The sequence below is a fragment of the Lates calcarifer genome, linkage group LG15 (genome assembly GCF_001640805.2).
Source record: "Lates calcarifer isolate ASB-BC8 linkage group LG15, TLL_Latcal_v3, whole genome shotgun sequence".
In the NCBI taxonomy this organism is placed as follows: Eukaryota; Metazoa; Chordata; class Actinopteri; family Centropomidae; genus Lates; species Lates calcarifer.
Window position 1 is genome coordinate 6696390 of NC_066847.1, and position 19492 is coordinate 6715881.

Below are 19492 nucleotides of genomic sequence, written 5' to 3' on the forward strand. Positions count from 1 at the left end.
GATGTTGAGTTTACGATCAGACAAACCAGTTTTTGCTTGAAAAGAAATTATTATTTATCCATATTGTTACTAGTTAGTTTCCTATCAACAGTTTCTGAGTGAAATTGTGGAAATAATGAAATGGACATATCTAGTGGTGGTCAAGTTCAACTTATAAAGAATAAAAAACAACAGCAGTAATAAAAAACAATTTTATTTTCTTTAAAAAATAACCCTCCCCAACAGAGTTCCCATACTATCACATACAGAGCCAAAATAGTATGCTTCCATGTCCTTTCATTCAAATCTACTGGGAAGTGCTATGACAAGGACTGTTCTTGATCAGTGGCTTCAATATTGCTTAGTCAGACAGTGAGGCTGTGTGGAGAGGAGTGGACTCTCCGGTGTCCACATGATGCATTTCCAGGGTGACTGCCATTTCGTCTCCCCCCTTTGCAAGGTGCTTTGTGGCTTCAGTGAGTGAAGAACTGCATCTGGTTTCAGTGGTGCTGGGAAATGCCTCCCAGACTGATTTTTTTCTTTTTTTTTCTTTTTTAGCACAGAATGAGGGGTAAAACACTGGCCCCAACTGTGAAAGGCCCGGCAACCGGTGAGCCAAAATACATAACAGGTTAATATTATATATTTATATATACAAATCACCTTGGACACAATGAAGGATCAGTAAAACGGTGTACAAAGGCATTTAGATTATGCAAGTTCATAAACATGATTTAAAAATCAAACTCATCTGATCTCTTACCTTTTGATCCCTTTCATCTCAAAGGGGCTCTGACCATCAGACAAGATTTGAGGCGCTTAAAGGGCAACTGAGGTGGAATTTTGAGACCGTCTCCACAGTGCCCTCTTGAGGATACACTCTGACACTAGTCACAATATTCATAATAATAATGACAAAGGATTACACAATCGAGGCAAAACGACTGACAGGCAGTGGTGAGCGTGCAGCTCCTACCTCTAAGAAAACCAAAATAAGGTGGCTCAGAATATCCAGTCGTCAAAATAATTACATGCATTTTTTTCATTAATCCAGAAAGTGACTAGATGTAAAGGCAGGGCATATTAAGTAGTAGTAGTAGTAGTGGCCCACCCTGTCCAATGTAACAATCCCCTATCTGTGCTGCCCATGCACACAGAGCACCAATGGGGATTGGCTAACACAAGCTAGGGGATTGGGGCAGGGGATGCTGCAGATTAAAAGTGAAAACAGACAGCAAGGATAGAGGGTGATGATGTAAAGGGCGGAAAGTGATAGTTAGGCTTAGAGGGAAATAAGGGGACAAGTGCATTTGAAGAAGTTGGTCTCTACATGCTTACAAGAGACTGAGAGGGCAGAGGTGTGTGTGTGCTTCTCCTAGTCAGGCCATGAGTTGTAAATGCCTGCAGAGGGAAGAGCTTTGTGTAAAAATGGGACAGGAGCAGAACAGGTGTGTACAGGTACGCAAAGAAGTGCGTGGGTGGAAGTTGGCGCTATCTCCACCGATACGTGTTGGAATGTGCAGAATGATCGGAGCAAGGTCAATTGCTGAATGCGAGTTCAGCTTTGCAGCACTTAAGTGATCACAGACTTATTTGCCTGTATTCAAATCTACAGAGGAGTGTTGACCTTGCCTATTGCCTTAGTTACCTCTTTGTTCTGAAAGCTATGCGTGTTCGGATGTGAAAACTTCAAAGTAGTCTGTGTGTCAAGCCTCAGGACAGACAAGTCTCACCATTTCAAAGTAAAATAAATCAATAAGTAAATTAAAAAAGTGCCTCGTATATCCTAAAAGAGCAATGCATACAGAAATAAAAGATTATCTTCCTGTTTAAGTGCCCCTTTTCCATTGGTTGGCATCACTTTTGGCTGGTTGATAATGCTGGTTTAGGTGCATGGGGTGCAAGTATATTTGATACACTCTATGCAAATGGTCCCTCTATTGTTCTGCTAAACTTGCCTCTATAGGCTAAATCTCTAAGGGACTGGCTAACCAGCACAGAGAGTGCGGCAGGACTTCATTCCTGTATCTACGATATGCTACACCTGCTCTTTCTGCCTCTGCTAATATAAGACCAGAGGGCTAGCCTCACATATACTAACAAACTCTTATGTGCAGGACTGGTGGCACCTACATGCTAACACTAAGTGCTAATGTACCATACCTCAGACTCCTCAAGGCTGTTTAAAAAAATAACATTATTCAAAAACATTAAAAACATGAATGTAGTTCATGACAACGTTAAAATGATACATGTAAGTGTGCGTGCCCAGTACCACCCCTCTGGAGGAACCCCATACTAAGGGGTTTGGAATACTGGCATCCGGCATTCGGATGGGTAAAGAGGCAGCATCGTGGTGGCAGTTAAAAAAGTTTTCAGGATTTTTTTTCTTTTTATCGCCTATTTTTCTCCCATCCGTATTGCATACTTACATACATAGGAGTGTGAAGGTAGCGTACAATACAATTACATAATAATACCCACGTTTTAAAAATTCAACACAAAAAAAGAACAATAGTCCTGGTAAAGTAAAAACAACAAAAAGACAATAATAATATTCATAACCTTTTGAGTGCATGAGGCTGTAGAGTCTGACTGTGTTTTACAGGTGAAGGGCCTTATGTTTCTTGGATTTGGGTGATTGACTGGCAGGTCTGTGGAGTATGTGTAGTGGGCAGTCATTGGGAATAAGGGATGGGGATGAGGTGGCGGTGGGCCGTCTGCCCACTCAGGTAAAAATGAGGTGGGAGGGGTCAATGGTGGTGATGGTTGGTTTAGCTCAGGCGAAGTACATGGTCCTCAGGGTGTCATGGTGAATCTGAACAGCTTTAGCCAGCGCCTGTGGGTCCCGACCGTTACTCTGACCAGACACGTGGCTGCCCTCCCCACTGCAGAGATGACAGGAGGAGAACAAGCTCAGTGACTCTTCATATGTGATTATTGGACTAAAGTCACCAATAACACAGTCTCTCAAACTTAGGGTACAAACCCTGCGTAGGGTCACTTTAAACGCAGGCAGTGTTGCAGAACAAATATACTAAGATGTACTTAACAGGTTTTAACTTTTTCACAGCTTCTAAAAACAGAACATCCTCCAATATCTGTGGTTCGTAAGAATTCTAGGAACCAAAAATGGTGTCACAGTTTATCATCTTTTTTAAGTTTCAGAAACCCTATGTTATATCTTTCATAATCACACTAACCTGTCATGTTCTTTGTCCACCAGATGGTAGCGGGCACGGAAGGCCACAAGACGGGCATAGTAGGCTGGAGCAGGGATGGAGACTGAGCGGGTACAACGCACATAAGTGTGGCACAACTGGTAGGTTAGAATCTGCAACTCATCAGCCGTGAAACGATTGTCGTCCCAAAGGACATAGTAATGAGACGGCCGGCTGGTACCCTAGAGACAGAGAGAAGGCAATGAAAACTTTATGCACTAAAAAAACCTGGCTATGTAAAACAATCAAATGTGTTATGTAGGATTTGGGGTCAAAGGCAGTCATTCCTCTTCTAATCTATTCAAGGAAATCAAAAACTTAATTATCCAAGAGCACAAACCAAAAAGCCATTTTGTTACTGTTATTATTACCTGTATGCCTGCATGGCTGCACAGGTAGAAGTCAAACTCAAAGGGATGAGTGATGCTGGTGTCCACTGTAGTCCCTGCAGGAATATTCCCACTCTTCCCAATCTATCAAAAGACAGACACATTATTAAACACATGAACCCAGGTATGTCTAATGAAACAAGTACAAACTGTGTTAGACTATAAAAAGCTCACTCTCTCAGACTTGTCAGCACAGAAGAGGCGTGTGTGGTGGCGTTTCTGCACCACAATATAGGTGATGCCTGGCTGATAGTCTTTCTCCAGCTTGATGCACGCATCTCTAATGGCCAGGAGCTCATAATGGAGAATCTACACACAAGGGTATTGGTTATTAGCACTTAGGCTGATATCACTGGCATCTCATATATCACAAAAGAAAAAAAAAATTCATCCATTCCCATTTACCTGCGGCAACTGTCCCTCAGGAACGCCATCTCTGTAGAAAATGATCCTGGTGGGCTTGAAGCGAGTCGACTTGTAGAACTGAATTAGCAGTTCACGCACCATGTAAGACAAATCTTCAATGATCTCCTGCCTGGGTCTCTGGACTCGCACTGTGGCACAGTATCTGCTGGGATGGGCATCCATACTGCCTACCACCTGTGAAAGACGAGGAAACAAGTGACGAGTTGAACGTGGTATTTCAGGGTCAGTGATTTGATTCCCACTGGTAACACATAGGCAAAGAAAGTGTGCCATTTGATATTTTAAAGTGGTTTGCATAAAGGCATGTATCAAATGTATGATGAAGAAACAAAAATGAAATCATCTACTTAGTGTCAAAGTGTCCTTGAGTACAACTCAAGACCTCTTAGTTATTTGAAAATCTATGCACTTGTAGCATTGCTCTCTAAATTAAAACCTCTGTCACACAAACTAAAACAACATAGAAAAGAAGCTACAATCAGCTGTTTCATTGTCCTTTCAGTTGCCAGTTTTCTGTCCCAATATGTATTTTTGTATATTAGCATCCCCTAGAGGCTGCGATTAGTTAGTGTGGGAGGCTAAACGCATCAACATTTTATTTTTCTTCCCTCAAATCCTTTCATTGCACTACAATCATCATTTTTCATCAGTTTTCTCCTCAGTTGGGAAAAATGAGACAGACTCACTCTCCTCTCCCCATTCCTTTCTCTGTGTGACTCAAGCGTTTGTCATAATTGCTAGGCAACAACACAGCCAACCACAGCTGAGCTGAGGTCAAGGGCGGACAGGGGTTGACGTCATTTCCTTTTTGAACGTGAGTCAGTGATGAGCTCACTAACTCCTCTCTTACTACTCTTTTTTTCTTTGTTCAGCCTCATTTATTGTGTATCCAGGTCTAAACAAAGAGTCAAATCAACTGCAGACGTTTCTTATGAATTTGACTTTCAAAGCAGGGTGTGCTCGGGGATTTACCACTAATTTGATGCATCAGAAAAGGAATAAGTTGGTATTTTGAAATGTTCTGATCAGCAAAAACACATCTTCGGTATACGATACTTGATAAAGCTGCAAATTAGGGCTACAACTACTGATGGTTTTCACAAAAATACCAAAGTTAATTAACAATGCCCAAGGCGCTGAATTCATCTAACCTATCCAATGGTCAAAACACATAATAGTATTTATCCATTCCTATTGTATGTTCATGTTAACAATCAAACTGATATCAGATAATACTGATAACACTCAAATATGTACTGAATGTGATGACATTTGCTCTAAAAGTTTAATTAACTTTATGATATGATGTAAAGATTAAAGTGATTAAAGATGTTAAAGCTCCTCTGCCTCAAACATACTATTTATAGTTGTGGGACCCAGTGCCACTGTCACCTAGCAACCTCAGTCATGTGCGTTTGTTTTATCTATGATATCCTGAGATCATTTGCATTATTTACATACCCTCGGATGTTTTTTGATTTGCCTATAAAAAGGAGTGCACCTTTCAGTTTAACATCTGGGCTTCCATCAGAGAAGCTACACTGTACTGTGACTTACTTCAGTGTGTAATTTTCCATACTTGTAAATACAAAATGGTTTGTATGGCTTTGAAATGGGTTGAAAAAGAAAGCCCAAGGATCAAAACTGCGCTTGGCAACCATCTACTGACCTTCAACTAATCACAAGATATAGTTTTCATCCACTCACAGCTGACAGAGCTGCTGTATTTGGTGCTGCTGTGCCTAACAGAAGCAGAGGCAGTGGACAGAACCTGGCTGACAATTATGCTCATCAGTTCTGTGACACCTATAAATTCATTACTTTGACTTGTACTAGACTGCTGTTACTTGGCCACTATGATAGATACTGTCTCAAAAAAATGGTCATATTGAAGTTGAAGAAAAATGTTTCTCATTTAAACTACAAAAGTAGTAGATCTGTTGTCCTTCTACAGTCCACAATCTTTAAATAATTAAGATAGAGAAAATAATAACACATCCATTGTTGAACCTACCACTTATTTCCATTACGAAATAAAGCACTTTGCTGTCCCCCGCCCAAGGGCTGTACGCGCACGCCCAGATTTGACAAGAGGTGTGGGTTTGTAGGACATGCAGCCGCTCATTCCCTTCCTCTTCCTGAGATTGTGTTCAAGGTCAACTAGTGTAGTTTAATGAAGGCGTTATTACTGAGACTTACAGCAGTAATGGAGGGCTTCTTGCCATCTCCAGCAGGAGGGTGCGTGACGTCTGCTCCCAGGAAGATAACCGGCTGCTGAAACACCGCTGACCTGAGAGCACGAATGGAGGAGGAGATGCAATTTATGCTCACTCATGAAGGCACTGTAGGGTTGCTTTTCAGGAATTACATTACCATCACAAGCTGAAATGCTAAGATGGGTCAATTTAGTTCATCCAGTAGGATTTAGTGGGCTTTCATTTAAATTGTAAAGTGTAGTTGCTGTATAAAGGAGACCAAAAAACTTAATATGAGGACTAACCAACAGATTCATGTATATAATAGTAGTGTATGAATGGTATAATTCTTTGGTTTAACAGGGACCTATATCAGATAAGGACTGTGGCAGTAGGTAGAGTATTATTAAAATTCTCACTAATTCAAAAGCATCCAAACAGTGGCTCACCGTTGGTGCGGCACCAGGATGTTGTTGATGCCTCCCAGCTTCACATTGATCTTCAGGCAGAGGTTGGAGAGGGTCTGAGGTGACGTCTTCACCACATTCTTCACTTGTACACACTGCGTGGCCATGCCAAGGAGAGTGTCTCCCACACGCTTGACCTCCGCTAAAAGGCAGAGTTTGGAAATGAGATACCAAGAACACAATGATGCTTAAGAGCAGAGGAAGTGTTCTGTGAGCTTAAGCTTTCCAATAATCTGCCTTGATGTTTACTGATGTATATGCTTTGACAGCAGAGTACGTCTTTAGATGGTTCCGTGGTTTGGTGGGTATTTTAAACAGCTTTTCTTCTTTCATTAAATCTATTATCTGTCTGTGTAAAATGACAACAGACTTTCATTATGGCAGAGTGTGTATCCAATAACAAAAAACATAGCATACCATAGACAGGAGTTTTTCCTGGCAGGATGACGATGATGAGCTGAAGTCCAGAGTAGGTGTTCTTTAGGTGTCTGAACATGGGCTCCACGCTGTCTGCTCCCTGGGCATATTTACAGAAGCATGGCTGGCCCTGAATGGGCATCCCAGCATCCTTAGAGATCTTACGCAGCTGGTCTGTGAAGTTCCTGCAAGGAAACCGGCAAAATTCAGCAACACACGTGAAGACTGTTTGTCTTGTCTGTTGTCTTGTACAGTAGATGTGATCATATACCATGTTTTTATGCAACAAAGTCTTTAGAACTGCTTTTGAAAAGAAATGTACTTTGTAAAGAAAGAAATAACGTTCTTCAAGATGCTTAATGTTCAGCATTAACAGCTAAATTAAAAGTGGATCTAATGATTTACTACAATTACAGGCAAGACAGCCAAAAAAATGTTTTGGGGAAAATTATTTAATCTCCCTTCAAAAGATGAATTCCCACTGCTCCCACTCATTAGTCCTTACTTGAGCACCTCTTCTCTGCACTGTTTCTGGGGGGCAAAGCAGGCAATTGCCCACACTTTGATCTCAATGCCATTATAAAACTGCTTCCCTCTCATGTCCCACACTCCCTGGTTGGGGGTAGCTATGGCACGATTCTGTGCAAGAGAGGACCAGAGGAGAGAATGATTAAACCAAATCAGGTCAGATCTACAGCAAAATGATGTATGCTACCAACTGATTGCTTTTTAACTTTTTTAACTCAAAAATTGATTTCTTTGAGCTGATAAATGACTCTTTCTTTACCCGTCCTCCATACTGCAGGATAGGGGCTGGGAGCACTCTTCCCGTCACTTCAGCCATGTCATCTTTCACTTTGATCCCAAACTCCTGGATGTACGGGTCCAGGTTGAAGTTAGCGTTCTTCATCTGTGGAGAGTGAAGGTCATCCATCATATCTCACAGCCTTTGTGACTTAACACTATAAATCACGGTCATACATTTCTTCGGTGCTGCCATGTCTCCACAACTCACCAGTCTGCTGATCTCCTCTTGTCTGTCAGGCGCAGAGCGAGCTGTGGCTTTGATCATAGTGGAAGTCTGATTATCTGTCAGTTTTTTGATGCATCGTTGACCAGCTACAATGTTGCACACCTGGAACAAGTAAATCAAAATTCATTAGGTTCTAAATGCACTAATGCACTGTATGTACTGTATGGACAGTATACATAGTGTTACCCAAATAACCCAAATCATGTAGAGTGTAAGTAATTGCATATGAACACTTTCTGGTTGGTTAAATGTTTAAACAATGACCTCAGTTATTGTATCACAATTAAATCATTCTTGAACCCTTCTCACCTCCAGGGGCAGGTAGGTGTGCTTCTGCTCCTGGCCCACCTGTAGACATGGTAGGTGGGGGTATTTTAGCTGCAGGTTGTACTTCTGCTTGAAGTACTGGGCCACTGTACATTCTACTGTCTGCCCACTTTCGAGCTGGAGGGGAAACCTGTGAAAAAGAAAAAAAAAAAAGATGAGAAACATGAATGACTGCATGCTCTGGAAGAAACAACAAAGAGGTTGCATTTGGTGTAATAGTTTACAAAAGCTTTTGAGTGACACATGCCTTCAGGCTCCTTATTTGAAGGTTCAGCCAGGCTTGAACGAGAATGGTGCCTCACAGTTATGTCCATCGTCAAAAAATATTTTCATTAATTGATTCATCATTTAATTAAATGTAAAAAGTAAAGGAAAAGTGCACACCTAATAAGATTCCAGAGTAATGTATTAAAATTGCCTATTTAATACAAACTTCTAACCTGTCAAACAACTAACCAAACAATCATTTCAGCTCTAGAAAATGAGTAATTCTGGATAAAATACTAATTAAGACATGTTGATGTAAACATTAAAGCTGCTATAATCAGTCATTTTATATCAACAAGGATCAAATGACAACATGGATGTGAGAGGAGCAGGTTATAGTGATGAACGCGCAGAGGAACATCACCCAACTCTGCGGTTTCTCTCAGCTGTATGGAGCATTTCAGCATCTTTTTTTAGCTCAATGTTTTGGTTTTCTTCCACATAAATTTACTGCTCCATATTTACTGGATCTATGAATAGGAAACTATTTGCTAACACATTTGCCACATAAACTTTATAGGGTGATAACATATTGAGTGATGTGTGTACACCTTGTTACACTTCCCCCAATAGGCTGGGAAAAAAAAAACATTTATACAGGTTTGTGGTAGAACCTTTGTTACTTTATAATAAGATCTCTATTGCAATGGTTATTACTGTATCTACTTATGCAAACCCATATAGTTAATTTGGGGATGTCCTTATAATGTAGAGGTATGCATTAAGATAAACAGTCACTGTTTATGACCTAATGTACAAAGCAGTCGTGCATGTGCTTATTTCATTTACAGAAGTGTCTTCCAAATGAATTCAATATGATATAATTTAATGCCGTCTGTGTACTTACGTCTGGTGGCTGGCAGGACGTCGGGTGACATTGCATACACGGTACTTTCTCTTCATTTGGCCACAGTGGGTCACCTCCACCTTCAAGCCTGCCAACAACAAGTAGGATTAATGCACACGGACACAGAAAGACAGACAAGATCATTAGAAGCAATGAAATTAAAGAGGTTCTCATGAAATAACAATGCCCCAACATTTAAAGGCAAATGGAAATATATAATTTATAAATGCATAATGTATAAGTTCCAGGAAAAGATCTGAAATGTACTTGTCAGGTTTAAAATGAGTAACTATTCTTTGGATAGGGGCTTGCAGGTAAAAAATATTTTCTTGATTTGGGCTCATTGTGACATTTGGCTGGGATTTTCACACTGTCCAGGAACCCACCTTTAATTTCCTTTGTGAAGCGGACCCTTTGTGAATCAGTGAGAGTCTTGGGCTGCTCGTCGATGTTGCGTATGTCCAAAACCTCGCACATGAACTCAATTACAGGCTGGGCTTTGTAGAAGGCCGTGGCGGACACTAGAGGGAGACAGAGAGCAGCAACAGGTCCCAAAAAGTCAGAGAGGCGAAAGAGGTGTATGGACGTCCAAACCTTCACTCAGTATTTACCTAAAAATTTAAGACATTCATCAGAGTCAATATAATATTATAGGCAGCCACCAGAAAGAACAGCAGCAAGCTTTATTTATGATCATAAATATAAATAACAACAGATGTTTCACATCTTCATTGGTCCCAGATTCAATTTTAATTTTCACCATTTCTGTCCTGCTGTTTCAGCTTTGTCATGCAATGTCAGGAAAAAACACACTGAGATCACTGGCTGACTACACACACTCTGGTGAGCTTGTCTTCAGTGACTCACCATCAATGTTAAGCATCATCTTCCACATGGCGGGGCGTACAGACTGGTGGAAACCAAACCAGACTTCCCTCCCCCCACCCAGTGGGTGGTAGTATCCTTCAGGTGGGGAGAAAAATGAACGGCCCACTGGAGTGTACCTAAATGGAGGAGGTGGGGGTGAAAACGAAAATGATGAATGTGCAGAATGACTTCAGTGTGACTTGACCTCCAGTAAAGTTGATGTCTCACGTCTCCTAGTAGCATTTGAAAAAACAGGAAAACCTGCATGGAAAAACACCAGTCTTGGACAATATTGGACTAAGGAACAGTGCTATACTAACTGGGAAAAAATGGGGAAACATTATCTTTGAAATTACTTCTGTGGCTTGAGGACTTCCTTTTTGACCATTTTCAGGTCAAGTCCTCAAGCCAGTTATCATTATTCCCCTCCTCGGTATTGTTCAGTAGACACTTTCACACACATCTCAGCTAACAAGCATCTTTTGTTTAGTGACTCTAACCCCTAGAGCTATGATGGTCTGATGCAAGTGAACGGGACAACCCAGTTAACCTTGCTAGACTGCATGGTTACAATGTCAACAAAAATGAACTCTACAAAAACACAATTTTCCAATCTGCTTTTAAGGCATGCATGCATATAACTCTTGTTGACAGGAGTAGGGGTGTTGCACTTTGAGTACTAATGTGTGTGTTTGTGCCTGTACTGGTGTAACTGTGAGGAAAAGGCTTCCTTTGATATACCTCATAGAGGCCAGGTGGCGCATGGCCACGTCCAGGGCTTGAACCGAGTCGAGGGGGACCTGCAGGCGGCCGCTGACCAGAGTCTCCTGCAGCAGGCGCCATGAAACCTTGGCCAGCCAACGGATGGACACCTTGAAGATTCGGTCCTTACCCTCGCCTGGGATGGTTACCTCGAAATCCACCTGAAGTGATAGAGGACAGAAACAGAGAGATGAGGTAAAGACCGAGAAAACTGCAGGAGGAGAACAGTAAGATAAGAAAAAAAAAAAAAACTATCAGTCTCTGCAGTTTACTGTAAATCCTATTTTGAACAGGATTCAGTACTCAAGAGGGCATGGTTTCGTTTTCCTAATATTATATGGATTCCTAAATATGACTGTATGTTATCGCACCTGGGTACCTGATTCACTTTCCTGCTGGATCAGAAAATCAACACCACTCTCAAGCCTGTATGGTACATATGAGGCTAAGTCTTACAGCCTGTTAGTTTAGTTTGGCATAAAGACTGGAAATGGGGAAAAACAGCTAGCCTGTCTCTGTTTGATTGTAACGAAAATCTGCCTAAAGCTCTCTAATTAACATGTTATATCTAGTTTGCTTAAAAATAAAGGCAAGCTATTTCCCTATCTCCAGTATTTATGTTATGCTTAGCTAACTGGCAACAGGCTGTGGCCTTATATTAGTTTGGATCTTCTTGACCAACTCTTGGCAACAAAGTAAATATATTAAAATATTAAAATTTGTCATTAGTTTTAATATTGGGGCAGACATGTGCTCTGCAGCACATTTAAAATTCAGTGAGTTTCAAATAACCATTCCTCCACTAAAGACAATTTCTAATTCTGGTCCAAGCAGGGCTTAAGATAGACTTTATTGATCCCTGATGAGAAATTAATAGGTGAGTACAGTGTTGTGTAACAGTGTAAAACAAAGCCACTGCAAACATCTACCTTCTCACTCCCAATAGGAAGTGCTAGCACCGTATAGATGTTCTTCTTGCCATCATATACTGGCTTCCTGTCACCAAACAGCTGGGGTTTGAAGTGTTGCACCATGTACTCGACCACCTCCCTGTAGGAAGCAACACATAAAAACACAGTATGGGATTAATATGCACCAGAAACAGAAAGAGGCCGTGCTCTGTCAATTAAACCCATCGCCTGATCAGGATGCTCTATTGTGATGGTGGGGGGGGCAGTTCCCAAGATGATAGAATATTGATCGAGCAGGATACAGCTGGTGGGTGCAAAATCTCATGGTCATGGGGGGAAAGGCAAGGACAAAAAGAGAGAGGGTGTGGGCGAGGGGCCACCTTTCAATGCGCCGTGCCTTGGTCTTCATATAAGTGTAGGGGGATGAGGAGACATCCTGAAAAAGGAAAGGTCAAAGGGCTTGACCTTTGCATGCCTTCTTGGACCCTTTGTCTCAAACATTAAAGCCAAAAGAGACTGAAGCTCAAAGACCTTCTTTGGATGTTAGAGAAAATTGTACCAACACATGCAATTTTCAGAGATTTTTCTTTAGGTTTTCTGAGGCCTACAACTCTGTTTAATTACAAATAGGAAATAACTGGAGTGCTTCATTTGTTTCTGTGTCTGCTCACAACCTTGATAATTAGAAAGAGAGAGAAGCTTGAGGGCTGTCCTAGAGGGTTCTCTGGACAACTGCTGAGATCTTCAAGGATTTCAACAAAAGACTGATTGTTTAATCAAAAACAGAAAGTAACATGAGGACACGAGTACTGGGTCATGGCTGTTTTAGCAGACAGAAATAAATTTTGTCAAGTCGTGCCTCTCAGGGTTTGAGAAGAGTAATTAATTTCTCTTCAGGAAACATACAAAAACAGATTAAACATTTAATTCATTAAAGCTGCACACGTCTGAGTGAAACTGTCAACTGTAATGGTCACATCATGTTCTTACATAAACATCTGGCTTCAAACATCCAGAGAAGAAGTTTTCTAGTTTAAAAGACAGATTATCTCCATTTTACATTCTACCTTTCTCCATCTTAAATAATTATTAGCAATTATCCAACAGACTGAGGCCATTAATAAGCCACACTGAGACAGTAAACTTGAGGGCTCTTGGACTCGGCAAATGCCAAAAAACTGACAGAAGGTCAGCCTATATATATTATATTTCTGCTCACAGCCAGCCTGACACATAACTCCACACAAAAGGCAACTGTGGAACATGATAGCCGGTCATATCTTGTTGATAGCCCCCTCACAGTCACAAGCGTGACACTACAATTTCAGTCTGGAATCGAGAGCAGAGAAAGCTGAGTAAATGGGAAAATGACATTTATTCCTTCATGAAAGGATGAATTCTCCTGAATCAAACATGATGTATTTTGTGGCGTATTGCCCTTTCCCCTCAAAGGCAAGACAAGACAATCTTTTTTTCCAGAAGAATTAGCTCTCTGGAGAGCCATGACCAAAGTCAGCAAGGCAGACAGCACTTGAATTTTGTATTTATGTTTATGTACTGTTTGTTGCCTGGATTAAAGCAATAAATGTGATAAATGATGAACATGAACATGGCATCTCCTATTTTGTTTTTAATTTGTTACAGCTGAAAGAAAAATGGATGGAGCCAGTAAAAACTATCTAGGGACTAATGGTGAAAAAAAGTTAATACTGTTGATTACAAGGATGTAGCAACTAACATAGCAATCTGTGCTAGCCTGTGAACATATAAGAAGACAATTCATAATAAATAGAATTCCTTTGAATTACTTTTGCAATTAACTGTCGTTTTTTGTAAACTGCAGGATGTCTATCTTGCTCCATCTAAAAACACTGATTGCAAAGCCACTTATGTTAATAATACCCTTAAAACCCTTCTCAAGTCGGTGACTTCATTTAGATTTTGAAACAATCATTTTGACTGAGCCTACATTGGACAGGAACAATTTAGCCACCCATGTGGAGTGTGCCTCTTCGAGCACATTCTGCGGCATAAACACCAGCAAAGACGAAAGGGTCAGTTAAGTTAGATTCACTTTTGACTCCACCATCTGTCCAGTCCGGTCACTTGGGCACAGCTACTGCAGGAACAGAAGGCTTCCTACTGCTTAATATTAATATGATCTGAAACCCATGCATACTTTAAACTTTGTTTAATTTTTACCTGATTCTGCACAGACGCATGAACTTTTCTCACATTGCTTTTTGCTCTTCATGGCCTGATGTGGCACCACACAAGTTTTATTTTCACAGAGGCTTGACCTTCCATGAGTATTTAACACAGTATGAAGTTTGGAAAATATGTTCCACTAGCTTAGAATATCTGAAAGAGGTTATTTTCTCCCTATTTGAGCAATTTATGACTTAATATCTAGTGATATTGCACCCCAATGCAATATTTGTTTTCTTACATAAATGGGCAAGACCAATCTCGGTGTGGCATGCTTATGTGTTGAAGAGCTTTGCTTTGGCTGCAACAGATATTTCATTATTTTCCCCCCTCCCATAAAATATGGTAATAAACCTGTAAAAACTAATAAATAGTTGTTACAAAGAATTACATTTAAATCCCAGTTGAATTGTTTGTGTTGAAAGCAGCCGTTGCTGCCTCCTGAAAGACTGACAACACAGTGATTACAAGTGGCTGCTGGGCTTTCATTATCCAATTTCAAACTGTTCCACACAGCAGACATTTCAGCTGCTTGTCGACTTCTTAAAATGCATGCTTTGCTGCCACACGTTAATAAATGCTCATGACAAATGACAACTGACAAGTACTGATCTTTCAGATTCATGTGGGACATCACAGACAAAAAATACACAAAAAATACCAAGACTGCAATGTTCTGTTACCTGTTGACTCGTCGTGGGCACTTGTCAGGCTTAATGTCCACCTCATAGTGATAGACGTCCATCTTTGGGATCTCCACCTCGAAATAGTTGGCCAGCAGCTTGATGGGCTTGCCCACGGTGCCCATGCCTGGCCGGCGCGGGGCATGGAACACCTGCTGCAGGGGTGGGGGGAAGACCCCCATGGGCACTGGACAGATGGGGGAGAAGGAGCCATCAACATGGACAGGTAACAGCAGGGGAGGTGGGGAGGTGGTTCAGAGCAATGATGGCAGGAATGAGGAAAGTGGGCGTGCACAAAGCAACAGCAAGTGCAGAAATAACAAGACAAAGCAGAGGAAAGGCACAGGCAAAGCAGGCACACGAGAGATAAAGAACGGTTAAGTGAGGAGGTGGCAAAGGAAGTGGTTGTGAACAGCAGAGGCAGGGCAAAGAGGATGAGAAAATGTGGGCAAAAGTCGGGAAGGAAGCGTAGGCAGGGGCCAAGAGGACATGACAGGTGGACACGAGAGTAAGTGGCAGTAACAGGAAGACAGGATGAGGGAGAGGGAAGATAGGAGAGAAGAAAAACAATGAGAGGGAAAAAGTTAGACAGCAAATTGTGCATTTGGGACCGGGGAGAGGAAGAGAGAGGTGTGTTACAGAGGGGAGCAAGATAAGGGGTGATGGAGTAGAATATTGACGAGGCAAAAAGGGGGGGGGGGGGGGGGGGGCACGCAGATTAGGTCAAATGAGGATGGACGACAGAGGGAGGGGGAAGACGATATGAAGAGAAATGATGGCAAAGAAAAGAGAGAGAACACATTAGAAAAATGCTTCTTTACATATCATTAACAGAAATTTACTTATGGAAATTCTACATGTCAGTCTAAATCTTAAAAATGCGAGGATGTTAGTAACTGAACTCCCTAAAACTTCATTTATTACACCAACTGTTTTTGTTGTGCCTGATATATAACAGTTACCAACAATTTTGATTATTAATTGACTTAATTCATCAAGCAAAAATGTCAAACATTAAATGACAAGGATTTTCTGCTTCTTTCAGTTGTCAATTGAATGTATTTGAGTTCTGAATTGTTGAACTCTGATCATGTTGAGGGCATCACAGAGATATTCTATGGCATTTTCAACTTTTTATTTCAGAAATCAGTGTCCACACTAGCATCATGTCTTTAAAACAAGTCTGAGCCTGTCAGGAGGTTTAATACAGAGGGGGTCCTAGACTGGGTGCTAGTTGTGAGGCTCGCTGTGACTCCTGCCTGAGAGGGGCCCAGTGCCTTAACCTCTGGGTCCCTAGAGAACAGCCCTCCTCCACCACAACAAAGACCCCAGCTGCCCTGCTCCTCTGTCTCACACTCACACATACACACACACGTACAAATACGGGTGTATGACAGAGGGAGCGCCCTTGCTACAGCGAACACACACTGATACACACAAACACAGGGGGCCCCCCTCTACATTCCCAGCCTCACCATGGAGACACCACGGCAACACAGCATTGTCATGGATATCAGGGGACCTGTGTGTGTGTAGGGCTGTTGGAGGAGATGGGAGGAGGCAGGGTGCCACTGTGGTCATGCTGAAGAGACCTTGGCCTTTTTGGTCTTGCACTGAGTGTGTTCCCACATTGGGCTGAGGCGCCTGGGTATCCAAAACTGGAAAAGCCCTGCTTTAAATAGCTGCAATGGAAATCCTTGGGTCAAACACACCACTCCATCATATGTTCACTAAGCCTTCAGAAAATGCCAAACCAACAGGGAGAGTAACATTAGCAATAAAACACAGAAAGATGCTCTCTATCTATGTGTAGAATCACACTTCACCACAACACATCTGACAAACACACAGACACTCGGCATGTGTTGATCACACATACTCATATGTGCAAGAAAGCATGTACTGTATGTGTGTGAATATGTGAGTGTCTGGGGTGCGTCGTAATCACTGCACACACACACACAATGACACACACTTCACCCTCGTGCCAGTGAAGGCAGATGGTGAGAAGCAGAGCCAGCGCTCTCACATATCCCGAGACAATAGCAGTCTTTCCCGGGCGGTAAGATTTAAAGCAGAGCTTTAGTGCTGCATCACAACATGAAGACACTTGCTATTTACCGTCTTTACAATGACGTAACACGTAAGAATCCCAAATCACACGAGAATGACTAATTTAATATTTTATCAGGGGGGTCATGGATGTTTCTTATGCACTTAATTTTGATTCATTAATGGGTAGTTGGCAAATTTGCCTGTTTTGGGATTCTTTGGTCATCTTTGCATTACAATAACACTGAGCACATTTTCAAACAGATAGTACATTTATTTTTCATTTTGAAGGGCTGAGCTGCGCGCTTCACATTGACACTGAAAAAAAAAATCTATCACATTGAAAAGAGCCTTTACAAATTTCAAAATACAGAGCAGAAGTGATGTTTACTGGGAGACCCCATCCCTAGTCAGGAGATCACGACAGGCCAAGTACATGAATGAGAAGGAACGGCCAATTATGCATCAATTGTTTTGGCCAAACTAGTTGGCCCTCTGAATAATTGGCTGTTGACCATGAGCTAAACATGGCAATCAGCTCAATCTTGGAAAATAGTACATTGAATCATCGCACTTCAAACACAAAAGCAGATTTTGAGATGAGGGGCCCCAGGGGCCCATCCCCCAATCTTAAAAAAATAAAAACAAGCCCATTCAACTGATTTCAAGGTTCAGTATCTAGAATGACTGTAATTTCAATCTCAGGCCTACTTGTGCAAATAAAGACCAGCTTTGAATAAAAAAAGACAGCACTGATTATATAAACCCTGCCCTCCAAAAGTTCAAGACAGATTGAAGGCTGTTTTATGAATGCCAAGGTCCAACGTTTTCCACAAGAGATGGACTTCAGAACTTGGCATAAAGTCAGTCACCACCTAGTTTGTGTTTTAATTGGTTGCCTCCACACCTCAGTGTCATCCAACAAAACTGCCAAATAAGAGATCATCAGTGGCACTGATAAGCACTAGCTGTAAATCTTAAAGTGAAGCATACATTGCACACGCTCCCCAGTCTTCCCAAGTCTAAAAACGGGTTCTGTCACCTCCAGCAGCAGCTGTGCACATATCACAATTGAGGATTATTTTTGGTTCCACTTAAATAAATAATTCATCTGTCTCGGCAGATGTTAGGCCTTTGCTCGTGTCCCTAACATGCGCATGTAAGATATAGACAATCTTTAGACAACCTGAACTGTGCAATCAACCATAACCTGTCAGTTAAAAGGGAGGCTGGTGTGCCGAGCGGGGAGTCCGGGGTGCAGCCAGCTGCTGCTCCTGAGCTGCTGCTGCTGCTGCTGCTGCTGCTTGAAGGCGGGCTTCACCTCGTCCCTCCTCACCGAGATTCCCACGACCTCCCTGCCCCCGCGCATGGCTGAGAATATTGTCAGCACTCTAAAAGGCTTGTCTATAGCTATAAATCTGTATAAATAATTACGTTCTTTACAAAGTGTTGTGCAAGTAGACTGCAGGAGAGCCCCCCTCCATCACCCACTCTCTCTTCTAAAAACGTTGCGGTGCAACAGACAGACGGGGTTGTCACCAAGCCTCCTTGTAACATCCCCCCTGATGCTAAGGCCAGGCTACGGTGCCTCGTTTTTTCAACTGCAGTCTGCATCTACAGCCATAACTCGGGTATCCGGATTGATAGCATGTAAAACCACAGAGGTAAAAATAAACCTACCAGCGCCAGACGGTCCCGGCTCCATCCCATTCACTTAGCCGCGCGGGTACAAGCTAGCTAGTCCGGGGTGCTGTGGCCAAACCGCCGGCCCCTTCAGGCTGGAAGCGTCTCAGACTTCCAGCCCCCTCCTCTCGGCGTGTAGTCTTCTCCCTTCTCGGTGTACCCCCGCCCCCTGCCCCTACCAGAACCCCCCAGACCCGCAGAGGAGTTGAGGCTAACGGCGATAGCTGCCAGTTGCTTGCCTGCCCGTTGACCCTGGAGCTAGTAACGGCAGAGCTGGAGGGCGATACCGTCTTATTTCCAAACACTCTTGCGACGCGGGGCGGTGCGGTCCTTCCCGGCGCCGTGATTTCGCCGATTGTCCGCGGCGTTGTGATTTCTTGTCGGTCTGTTGTGCTCCTGCTCACCGTTCAAGCAGGATTCTCCAGCGGAACAAAAAAGGCCAGCCCCTCACCCCCCAAAATCTGAAACTTCTTCTCTTCCATTGAAAAAAGTGCAAAGAAAGTGTTGATGAACTTGCTGTCACACCCCAGAGGTTGATGGGGGAACTGCACTGCAGATATGCAAATATGAAACAGGGGCAAGTGTCAGGGCAGACTCGCTGTTATGTGTTAAGTAAAAGTGATAATATGACACTACAAAAATAATCTGTTAAAAGTAAAAGTCTGGCATTGAGTAGGTATGTAATTTTCTTAAAGTAAGGGCCAACTCACTGCAGAAAAATGGCCCCTATGACCGTTATTTTATTGCGTATTATATCA

The 19492-nt window shown here is 42.2% G+C and overlaps 1 protein-coding gene across 1 annotated transcript; it reads right to left on the bottom strand.

Annotated features, from left to right (window-relative positions):
• Positions 1–177: 177 nt before the first annotated feature.
• ago1 (argonaute RISC component 1) lies at positions 178–19253 on the bottom strand. The gene is made up of 19 exons (XM_018699886.2): positions 18732–19253; positions 15000–15186; positions 12127–12247; positions 11177–11358; positions 10436–10572; positions 9955–10089; positions 9569–9656; positions 8437–8584; positions 8110–8229; positions 7882–8004; positions 7600–7733; positions 7095–7279; positions 6660–6819; positions 6215–6305; positions 3995–4189; positions 3764–3898; positions 3572–3673; positions 3183–3382; positions 178–2867 (listed from the first exon to the last, which is right to left on the bottom strand). The coding sequence occupies exons 1-19, from the start codon at positions 18754–18756 to the stop codon at positions 2759–2761; spliced, it is 2577 nt and encodes an 858-aa protein (XP_018555402.1). The 5' UTR covers positions 18757–19253; the 3' UTR covers positions 178–2758.
• Positions 19254–19492: the final 239 nt, after the last annotated feature.